This window comes from Marmota marmota, unplaced genomic scaffold, assembly GCF_001458135.2.
Source record: "Marmota marmota marmota unplaced genomic scaffold, marMar, whole genome shotgun sequence".
NCBI classification, from domain to species: domain Eukaryota; kingdom Metazoa; phylum Chordata; class Mammalia; order Rodentia; family Sciuridae; genus Marmota; species Marmota marmota.
This window is the reverse complement of record NW_026000037.1, coordinates 22,670,009-22,682,250: the sequence shown is the minus strand read 5'-3', so window position 1 is coordinate 22,682,250 and position 12,242 is coordinate 22,670,009. Positions and strand designations below refer to the sequence as shown.

General features: G+C 34.1%; 1 protein-coding gene across 8 annotated transcripts in view; it reads right to left on the bottom strand.

Annotated features, from left to right (window-relative positions):
* The window catches only part of Uggt1 (UDP-glucose glycoprotein glucosyltransferase 1), a 108,098-nt gene that overhangs the window by 45,042 nt on the left and 50,814 nt on the right, over positions 1–12,242 (bottom strand). For all 8 annotated transcript variants that reach the window (XM_048812158.1, XM_048812157.1, XM_048812161.1 and 5 more), the window contains one exon: positions 8,890–9,054. In XM_048812158.1, coding sequence (XP_048668115.1) covers positions 8,890–9,054 — 165 coding nt within the window. The remainder of the gene's footprint in view (positions 1–8,889; positions 9,055–12,242) is intronic.

Here is a 12,242-nt window from a genome sequence, read left to right as displayed (position 1 = left end):
AAAACAGATCCACGCCAAGGCACATTATAATGAAAATACTTAGCATACAGAATAAAGAGATAATTTTAAAAGTCACAAGAGAAAGGAGTCAGATTACATACAGGGGAAAGCCAATTAAGATATCTACAGATTGTTCAACCCAGACCCTGAAAGCTAGAAGATCCTGGAACAACATATATCAAGCTCTGGAAGAAAATGGATGCCAATCAAGAATCTTATATCCAGCAAAATTAAGCTTTAGATTTGATGAAATAAAAACCCTCCATGATTAAAAGTTAAAAGAATTTACAACAAGAAAGCCTGCACTATAGAACATCCTTGGCAAAATATTCTGTGAGGAGAAAACGAAAAACAACAATGAAAATTAGCAAAGGGAGGTATTACACCAAAGGAAATACTAAACAAAGTCAAGTTAAATACCAAAAATAAATAAATATGACCAGGAATACAAATCATGTCTCAATAATAATACTGAATAATGGCCTAAACTCACCAATCAAAAGACATAGACTGGCAGATTGGATTCAAAAAAAGAAAAAAGACCCAACAATATGCTGCCTTCAAGAGACTCATCTCATAAGACAAGACACAGACTAAAGGTGAAAGGTTGAGAAAAATCATACCACTCACAGGGACTGCACGAACATGCAGGGATTTCCATCCTCATATCAAATAAAGTAGACTTCAAGATAAAGTTAAGCAAAAGGGATAAAGAAGGATACTTTGTACTGCTCAAGGCAACCATACATCAACAAGACATAACAATTATAAATATATATGCCCCAAACAATGGAGCATCTATACCTTCATCAAACAAACTCTTCTCAAGTTCAAGAGTCAAACATACCACAACACAATAATTCTAAGTGACTTTAACACACCTCTTTCATCACTAGATAGATCTTCCAAATAAAAGCTGAACAAAGAAACTATAGAACTCAATAATACAATCAATGACTCAGACTTAATTAACATGTATAGAATATTTTATCCATCAATGAGTCAGTACATTTTTTTCTCAGCAGCACTTGGATCCTTCTCTAAAATAGACCATATTTTATGCCACAAAGCAACTCTAAACAAATACAAAAAAAATAGAGACACTAACCTGCATTACATCAAATCATAATGGAATGATATTAGAAATCAATGATAAAAGAAAAAATAGAAGCTTCTTGACACCTGGAGACTAAATAATATGCTATTAAATGAATAATGGGTTGCAAAAGATATCAAAGAGGATATTAAAAAATTCTTAGAGGTAAATGAGAACACTGATACAACATATCAAAATCTCTAGGACACTATGAAGACAGTACTAAGAGGAAAGTTCATTCCACTGAGCTCATTCCTTAGAAGAAAAAAAGTCAACAAATAAATGACCCAACATTCCACATCAAAGTCCTAGAAAACAGAAGAACAAATCAACACCAAAAGCAGTAGAAGATAGGAAATAATTAAAATCAGAGCCGAAATCAATAATATTAAAACAAAAGAAACAACTGAAAAAATTGACAAAAACAGAAAGTTGGTTCTTTGAAAAAATAAATAAAATTGATAAACCCTTAGCCATGCTAATGAAGAGGAGACACAAAACTCAAGTTACAAACATCCATGATATGAAGGAAATATGATAGACACTAAAGAAATACAGAAGACAATTAGAAATTATTTTGAAAATTTGTACTCCAATAAAATAGAAAATATCAAAGCATCGCCAAATTTCTAGAGTCATATGATTTGTCCAAACTGAATCAGGATGATATACACAAGTTAAACAGATCAATTTCAAGCACTGAAATAGAACACACCATCAGAATCCTACCAACCAAGAAAAGCCCAGGACCAGATGGATGCACAACTGAGTTCTACAACACCTTCAAAGAAGAATACCAATGAAGAGAGACTTCCAAACTCATTCTATGAGACCAATATCACCCTGATTCCAAAACCAGGCAAAGACATATCAAAGAAAGAAAACTTAAGAGAATATCTCTAATGAACATAGATGTAAAAATCCTCAATAAAATTCTGACAAATCAAATACAAAAATATAACAAAAAGATAGTGCACCATGATCAAGTGGGGCTCATCCAAAGGATAAAAGGTTGGTTCAACATACGGAAATCAATAAATGTAATTCATCACATCAATAGACTCAAAGATAAGAATCATATGATCATCTCAATAGATGCAGAAAAAGCATTCGACAAAATACAGCACCGCTTCATGTCCAAAACACTAGAAAAACTAGGGATAACAGGCACATACATATCTGAACATCGTAAAGGCTATCTATGCTAAGCCCCAGGCCAGTATCATTCTAAATGGAGAAAATTGAAAGCATTCCCTCTAAAAACTGGAACAAGACAGGGATGCCCTCTTTCATCATTTCTATTTAACATAGATAGGTCTTGAAACACTGGCCAGAGCAATTAGACAGATGAAAGAAATTAAAGGGACACAGATAGGAAAAGAAGAATTCAAATTAGTATTTGCCTATCATATGGTCTATACATACAAGACCCATAAAATTCTACCAGAAAACTTCTAGAACTACTAGATGAATTCAGCAGAGTAGCAGGACACAAAATCAACACCCATAAATAAAAGGCATTCCTGTATACCAGTTACAAATCCTCTAAAACAGAAACTAGGAAAACTACCCCATTTATAATAGCATCAAAAAAATAAATAAATAAAATACTTGGGAATCAACCTAACAAAAGAGGTGAGAGACCTCCAAAACGAAAACTACAGAATGATTAAGAAAAAAATTAAAGAAGATCTTAGAAGATGGAAAGATCATCCTTGTTCTTGGATAGGCAGAATTAATAGTGTCAAAATGACCATACTACCAAAAGCACTATACAGATTTAATGCAATTCCAATCAAAATCCCAATGACATTCCTCATAGAAACAGAAAGAGCAGTCATGAAATTCATCTGGAAAAATAAGAGATCCAGAATAGCTAAAGCCATCCTTAGCAAGAAGAGTGAAGCAGGTGGCATAGGAAAAGTAACAAAAGTAGCATGGTATTGGCACCAAAATAGACTTGTAGACCCATGGTACAGAATAGAGGACACAGAGACAAACCCACATAATTACAGTTATCTCATATTAGACAAAGGTGCTAAAAACATATATTGGAGAAAGGATAGCCTCTTCAACAAATGGTGCTAGGAAAACTTAAAATCCATATGCAACAAAATGAAATTAAGGCCCTATCTCTCACCATGCACAAAACTCAACTCAAAGTGGATGAAGGACCTACAAATTAAACTAGAGACACTGCATCTAATACAAGAAAAAGTAGGCCCAAAACTCATCATGTCGGATTAGGCCCTGACATGTCTTATAACACAAGAATGTCCTATAGCACAAGAAATAAAATCAAGAATCAATAAATGGAACAGATTCAAACTAACAAGCTTCTTTTCAGCAAAAGAAACAATCAGTGAGGTGAAAAGAAAGCCTACAGAATGGGAGCAAATTTTTACCACATACACATCAGATAGATCACTAATCTCTAGGATATATAAAGAACTCAAAAATCTTAGCACCAAAAAAAAAAAAATAATAATAATAATCCAGTCAATAAATGGACCAAGGAACTGAACAGACACTTCTCAGAATATGACATACAATCAATCAACAAACATATGAAAAAATGTTCAACATCTCTAGCAATTAAAGAAATGCAAATCAAAACTACTCTGAGATTTCATGTCACACCAGTCAGAATGGCAACTATTAAGAAAACAAACAACAGGGGCTGGGGTTCTGGCTCAGCGGTAGAGTGCTTACTTCACCCCTGTGAGGCACTGGGTTCGATCCTCAGCACCACATAAAAATAAATAAACAAAATAAAAGTATTTTAAAAAAGAATACAAACAACAATAAGTGTTAGCAAGGATGTAGGGAGAAAGGCACACTCATACATTGCTGGTGGGACTGCAAATTAGTGCAACCAATATGGAAAGCAGTATGGAGACTCCTTGGAAAACTTGGAATGGAATCACCATTTGACCCAGTTATCCCATTCCTCAATTTATACCCAAAGGACTTAAAAACAGCAGACTGCAGGGACACAGCCACATCAATGTTTACAGCAGCATAATTCACAATAGCTAAATTGTGGAAACAACCTAGATGCCCTTCAGTAGATGAATGAATAAAGAAACTTTGGAATATATACACAATGGAATGTTACTCAGCATTAAAAGAGAATAAAATCATGGCATTTGCAGGCAAATGGATGGAGTTGGAGAATATTATGATAAGTAAGCCAATCCCAAGAAACCAAATGCTGATCCATAATGCAAATGGGGCAGAGAGCATGGGAGGAATGAAGGAACTTTAGGTAGGGAGGGGAAGGGAAAGGCAGGGGAATAGGAAGGATGGTGGAATGAGATGGACATTATTACCCCAAGTACATGTATGAAGACATGAATGGTGTGACTCTACTTTGTGTACAACCAGACACATGAAAATTTGTGCTGAATATGTGTACTATGAATTGAAATTCATTCTGCTGTCATATGATACAAATTAGAATAAATGAATAATGTAAAACAATTTTAAAAAACAGAGTAGATCTTTGTTGTTGTGTTAAGGAATTGTTCTTCATGGAGCTACTGGAATGGGTATATGAAAACAAAGTTTTCATTTGAATGAATTTGGCATAGTTGCTTAAAGTTATGAACCTCTAGGAGAAATGGTAATTATTTTTCTTTATTTAAGTGATATAAACAGATAAAACATTTTCCAGCCTCCTTTTTAGAAATTTAAATTTTTTCTTCAGTGTTAGTTATAAAAATTCAGAAGAGCGTTGGGGACATAGCACAGTGGTAGAATGCTTACCCAGCATGGGTAACGTTTTGGGATTGAACTACATACAGCACCACAAAAAGAAAAAAAAAATCAGAAGAGCTTTTGTTTTCTGTTTTTCAGATACCAGTATATCTTTTGTTTATAAGAGTAACCATGTAAAAATATCCCCTTGGTGATTACTGATTTTCCTCTGCTTCCACTTGTTTGGTTGGTGAGAAGCTTGCTTGGGCAAATAGGAAAATTTTTTCTTTATTATGACAAAAGCCATATATGCTTATACATATATTTAAAAAATGGCTAAATTTAGGAAAAATGAAGTATATAAAGTAAAAAGTAGAAATTCTTCCCTTCATCAGTCCCTTGAAACATGTATGTGTATCTGCATGTATATTGGAATGATTCTATATATGTGTGTGTAGTGTATGTGAGTGTGTGTGTGTGTGTGTGTGTGTATATATATATATATATATATATATATATATGAATGATCCAGCAACTCCACTTCTAGGTATATGACCAAAATAACTGAAAGCAGAATTTAAACAGACATTTGTACACCAATGTTGATTATATATCTCCTTTTTTCTGAGAATCAAACTCAGGACCTGTGCATCCTAGAAAAGTGCTCCACAACTGAGGTACATCCCCAGCCCAAATTTACTTCTTTAAAAGTTTATTTCTCAGGGGGAGCTGGGGTTGTGGCTCGGTGGTAGAGCGATTGCCTAGCATGTGTGAGGCACTGGGTTCAATCCTCAGCACCACCTAAAAATAAATAAAGTATCCATTACAAGTAAAAAAATTTTTTAAGTGTATTTCTGTTCTTTTTACACATGGTGCTAGAAAAATCCTACATCAACATGCAAAAAGAGTGAAGTTGGACCTTTAACTTACAAAAATTAACTCAAAAATCAAATACCTAAACTAAAAAGCTAAAAGTATAAAGCTCTTAGAAGAAATACTAGGAAAGAGATCTTTACAACAATGGATTTAGCAATGATTTCTTATATAAAACACCACAAGCACAGACAATGAAAGTCACAGAATGGAAGAATACATTTGCAGATCATATAGTTGATAAGGGATTAATATCCAAAATAAATAAAAAGTCCTATAACTTAATTACAATTAAAAAACTCTATTCAAAAATGGATAATAATTTGAATAGACATTTCTCCAAAGAAGATATACAAATGGCAAATGATTACATGAAAAGATACTCAACATCAGCAGTCATTAGGAAATGCAAATAAATCAAGGTCACAATGGAATACTACTTCACATCCATTAGAATGGCTATTATTAAAAACAACAACAACAATAACAAGTATTAGCAAGGATATGAGAATTGCAACACTTTCACATTTTAGGTGGGAATATACTCAGCTGTGGAAAATAGTATGGCAGTTTCTGTAAATGTTTAACAGAATGATCATATAATTCAGCAACTCCACTTCTAAGTATATGACCAAAATAACTGAAAGCAAAATTTAAACAGATTTAAACAGTACACCAATGTTGATAGCAGGATTAGTCAGAATAGCCAGCCAAAGGAAGGTAATGATCCACATATCTACCAACAGATGAATGAATAATCAAAATATGGTATGCTACAAACAAAATATGGTACAAACACAAACTCACAGGAATTCTGATATATGCTACAATGTAGATAAACGCTGAAACAGACTAAACACAAAAGGGCATACATTATATAATTTCACTTGTATGAGAAATAGGCAAATTCAAAGAGATAGAAAGTAGAACACTGGTTACCAGTGGCTGGGGGAAGAGAATGTGGGTATTGATTGTTTAATGGGTAGATGGTTTCTACTTGGAATGATAAAAAGTTCTGGAGATAAACAGAGGGGAAAGTTGCACAGGATTGTGACTATACTAAATGTCATTGACTTGAACACTTAAAAGTGGTAAAATTTTGTAACTTTTACTTCAATAACAAATTTAAATACATTTATTTTTACTTAGGGTTACTGTTATATCAACATCACTTGATATTTAAAATATTTGAGACAATTTGCAGAAATGACAAAGTAAAGACCTCTGACAAGTCTCTCTTCCAAAAAAAATTCTTTTGACAATGCTAGAAAACATAGTTAAGCCAAGCATGGTGGCACAGATCTATAATCCCTGCAACTCATCGGTTCAAGCATGAGGATTGCAAGTTTGAGGACAACAGCAACCCTGTCTCAAAATAAAAAGGGCTGGGGTGTAGCTCAATGTTAAAACACCGTGGGTTCACTCTCCAGTACCAAAAAATGTCAACCACCTTTCCCAAAACTGGAAATTAACTGAAGGCTTGCAAAACTCAAAGGAACTTTTATTGAAGAAAAACTGAATCTCGGTAGGAAAGTGACCTTTGTGACCCCACCGCCCCCAACACACTCAATCCTGGGTATAGAACTCGGCGCCTCACACATGCTAGGCAAGCACTCAGCTACATCCAAGCCCTTTTAATTTCTTATTTTGGGACGGGGTCTCACTAAATTGCCCAGACTGGCCTCAAGCTTGTGATACTCTTGTCTCGGTATCCACAGTAGCCTGGGATTATAGGTGTATGCCACCATGCTTGGCTGCCTTTGTGACATTTTATCTATCCTATTACTTGAACACCAACAGCCCAATAATAAAGGCAACAACAACTAAAATATGTGAATTTGCAGGAGGTTCTCTTTATATATTACTTTACTCAGTACCAACAGCCTTTGCCCAGGGGATATTTATCCAAAAGAATCAGGAGCAATTGTTTAACATCTCAGCTGCCTAGGTGATAATAGATGGGGTAATATTAAGCTGGAAAAAAATTAAAAGCTGAAAAATGACATATCCATAAGTGGATATGAAAAATTCTGACATATTATTCCCTATAATCTAAAAGACCCCATACATGATACCTGGAAGTATGTGAATACCGAAGAAAAATTACAAAAAGCCCTAAACTCTCATAATCTTAAAACTGTGCAAGCAAGAACTGAAGGCTAACAACAATGTTGTCAATAGCCTAAGTGGTGAAAGAATACGTGACACAAAAACAAACTCTTGGGGAAAACGGGGACTTTTAGATCTATGCATCCTATTTAAGAAAATCTCCATTGCTTCATTAGCTGATCAATAAACCAAACAAGCAAAAACTTCAGAGGCCACACATGACAAAGAATTTATTCAGGTAAGTCACTAGACAAAAAACAGCCACTCCAACAAACAATAGCAAATAGCACAACAAAATTAGTGAGCTTGAAGATAAATCAAATAAGGTTGTCTAAGAAACATAAGGAAAAAGACATACAGGATACAACAGAATATTAATATACACACATCTTCAGAAGGAGAGAAAACTGCCAGTACATAGCAAATAATTTAGATGGTCTATATTCCTGATTCCAGGTAAGAACCTCTTAATCCAATGATAGAAGTGTCTTTGTTGTTCATAGATGGCCCCTCAGATCATATCTGATACTCTGTATATATATCCAAAACCATTGACTTACACGTGTTAGAAAGTTGAGTTTTTATGATATGTGAATTATATCAACAACTAGAATCAATAATTATGTATAAGTAATAATGTTTGAGTCTTTCCAAAGTCAAAATTTCTTACAAATAGAATAAAAAGTCCCTTAAGAATTCTTACAATTTAAATATTTAATGCCAGAGATATAGCTCAGTGATAGAATGCTTGCCCAGCATGCATGAGGCACTGGGTTCAATTCCCAGCATTGTAAATAAATAACAATAATAATAATAATAATAATAATAAAATAAATATTTAATCCTGAAACCAATAAAAATTGTTATTTCAATTATACTATACAGAAGTTTTATGAATATTTTTCTTTATAGCAGGAGTTTCTAGGAGTCTACAAACCAATTAGTGGCACACAGAAAACAGTGCTGCTTAAAGAGTTTTACTGCATACTACAGAAGCTACAAAAATGAAAGCTAACTGTTCTCTTGCAAGAGAGTTTTATTGCCAACTACAGAAGCAACAAAAACATAAGCAAACTCTTTTCTTTCAAAGTCAGCCCTGAAATGCTACTCACCAAGTACACAGCTCTTTGGAAGAAGGTAGTGGTCTCCAGGATTTTGTGCATTGTGATGGTTTCCAGCTCATCAGGATCTAGCTGTTCTTTTTCAAAGGGCATTCCATTGAACAGAACAACAGGCAGCGGACCGACACCAGTCTGCTCATAGTAGCCTCTTCCTTCCTAGAACACAAGGGAGCACAAAACCGTACATTTTTTGCCCATCATGACACAAATGGACAAAGCTTATTTTTCTTACATCCCTCTTCTAATAGGAATAAATGAGTCTGAAGTATAAAACCCCCAAAAAATCAAATTAGAAAGTGGTTATACATGTTATGTGTGTATTGCAGGCTACATATTGCATATACTATGGTTAACATTATAAGTACAACAGAACTTCCTGTAATGATGTAAATACTCTGTGTTGTCCAGTGTAGTAGTTACTAACTGCATGTGGCTACTGAGCACTTCAAATATTGCTACAATGACTAAGTAACTAAATCTTCAATTTTAGTTAATTTCCATTTAAAAGGCCACATATAGCTGGGGGGGTTCCCATAACCACTCAGCACAGCTAGCTGCTACCATAAATTAATAATGCTCTTGGGCAGAATGCCCTGAAATATTTACACCCAATTCAAAATAAATAAGGGTCCATAAAACTATCAAAAAATTATACCTGTAGAAAACAAAATAAGGTTTGTGGGAAAACAGGGTTCAAAAATTGCTCTAAGAAATACTAAGTCAAATCTTTCACCTTTTCTAGTACAAAAGAAGTTTCTTAATAAGAAAATACCAAGGCAACAAAATGGTAAATCTAAAATGAACACTTCTCCTATCAACAAGGGTACTGTTCCCTCAAACTAACTTTTCTGACTAAAAACTACATTAACACCTAAGATGTAACAAATACCTTGTAAGTGGATCTTTTCTGAAAGTTGCACAATTTATTTATAACTTGTTCTTAGATAGGCCAAACAAAAAACTAATAATTAATATTAGTCATCAATAATAGATTTATTTGACTCTAGTCAGATCTAGCCCAGTAATAAGTAACAGATGGAGTATAATACAGTACAGTAAAAAGGGCTTTCTAGGTTGATTTCAGTGTGTATGTATTTATTTATTTAGTGCAGTACTGGGGATTGAACCAACAGGCACTCTACCACTGGGCTACTGATGTAGGGATCCAACCCTAAGTTGCCCAGGCTGGCCTTATACTTGCGATATTCCTGCCTCAGCCTCTAGAATCGATAGAATTACTTACAGGCACGAGCCACCATTCATTGTTTAAAATGTTTAAATTAACACTTCCAAACTCATACCATGTTAATTCTATTTTAAAACCTAAACTATATCACAGAAGTCCTTAAAAACTCAATTTTAATATAACTTGAGCTTTGATACCATCCTCCTCTACCAATTAAAACAAAAAAGTTAGGTGAGGTGTTGCACACCTATAGTCCCAGCACTCAGAAGGCTGAGGTGGGAAGATCACTTGAGCCCACGTTAGAAACCAGCAGGCACAACACAACAAGATCCCATCTCAAATTTTGAAAATAAAGCAAAACAAAAAACCTCACATTATAATTCCAAGAGATAATAATAAATAAGTAACATGGATCTTGTATTGGAGTCACATTCAGGAATGGAAGGAGGCAATTTAACTAATTTACTTTCCTTTTTCACCTCTTGTATATAGTTTATAATACAAATAACAAAACAACCCAGTTAGCAAAGTAGGATTTAAGCATGACAAGTGAGATTTTTCTATAAACAGATCACTGGAAATGTTAATGATAAATTATTAACAAACATTAATTACTGTCAAAGTCTTGTAATGAGCCACTCACAAATGACAAATGAGATTAATAAGGGCTCATGGTTATATATGTCAAAAATAAAATGTTTGCATGTACAAGAAAAAACTTCTCCTAATGGCTTTGAAAGATATAAATATACACCTAATCAGAAAAAAAAAAAATATGTTCAGCTAAAAAGTTCTACTTAAATTGTATCGTCTACTTATTACACACAAAAGATATTATTATTTCAGATTTGTTAACAAAAGGCACAGATATATTCATAAGTACAATTATATAGGATAAAAGCAGTCATTTTTTCCTAAAACTAATTATTTCAGAAGAACCTGTTCGCGTGTTTGTGTGTGTGTGTGTGTAGGTAAAGCTCTTGCAGTTTAAAAACTCTTATTAATCATTAGATTCTTAGGACTTCTGAGATCTTCTCAACATCCTTGCTTTGAGAGAACTTTACCTAAATAGTTAGGAAACTAAGCAGCTTAAATCTGTTGATACAGATGAGGAAAATGGCCAAGTCTGGGAAAGTACTTAAGAGCCTGGTCTGTGATATTCTCTTCAGATCTTTAGCAGAAGCAAGATTTAAACACAAGTAAAAATAACCTTTCTCCCAATTTGTCTCTTCTATTCAAAAATTTTCAAGCAAATACTTTTTCTCTTTTTAATGCGATGTTAGAGATTAAATACAGGACCTCATATACTCTACATGTACACCCCAACCCCAAAGCAAATACTTTTGATAAAGCAGTCATCGGAAATTAAAAAAAAAAAAAAAAGCCACTTGTACTTTTTCTTCAATAGGTGCAGAGAAAATGAAAGTTAAACATTTCTAAGTATTATGAATGAGAAAATTCCATAAATTCTCTCAAATTTTTGATATTCCCAAAGTGATCCCACTTTTCCTTTACTTCACTTACTCTTTTTCTACAGAATATTATTCCTGCTGTTTTTGTATGAATATGGAAAAAAAATTACTAGGTTTTATTGTTTCATTTTGAAAAAAAAAAACAGAAAAGGGGCTGGAGGTGTAGTTCGGCAGCAGAATGCTTGCCTTGCACACTGGAGGCACTGGGTTCAATCCTCAGTACCCAAGGGAGGAAAAAAAAAAGACAGAAAAGTAAGTAACTGAACACAAGGTTGCCATCCTCAGGCTACTTTACGACCTCATTTACCAGTGTTCCCAAGAGACCTTCAGGCTTCCTCTTGCCCCAAAGTGACAGAACTGCCCTCTTCTGCACTGGGCCTTCACAAACAAGGAGCGAACACTCAGAACATCACCATCATCAAAACAATACTGTTCTCATCTGTTTGTCTCTTCCAATGAAACTGTGTGAATTCCCCCAAAGTAGAACCACATTGTATTATCAGGGCTGATAGCAGGAGGTTACCCAGTATTATTACTGTTTTAGAATTCAAACTTTATTCCTTACTCCAAAACAGTTCTGAAATTTCTCTAGTTATGATCTTGTGTCTTGTTCTTACTAAATAGTATTTTGTGCAATCCCTCTAAAACTTGAATCACCTTATAGTAGCATATCTCCTAACAAATCT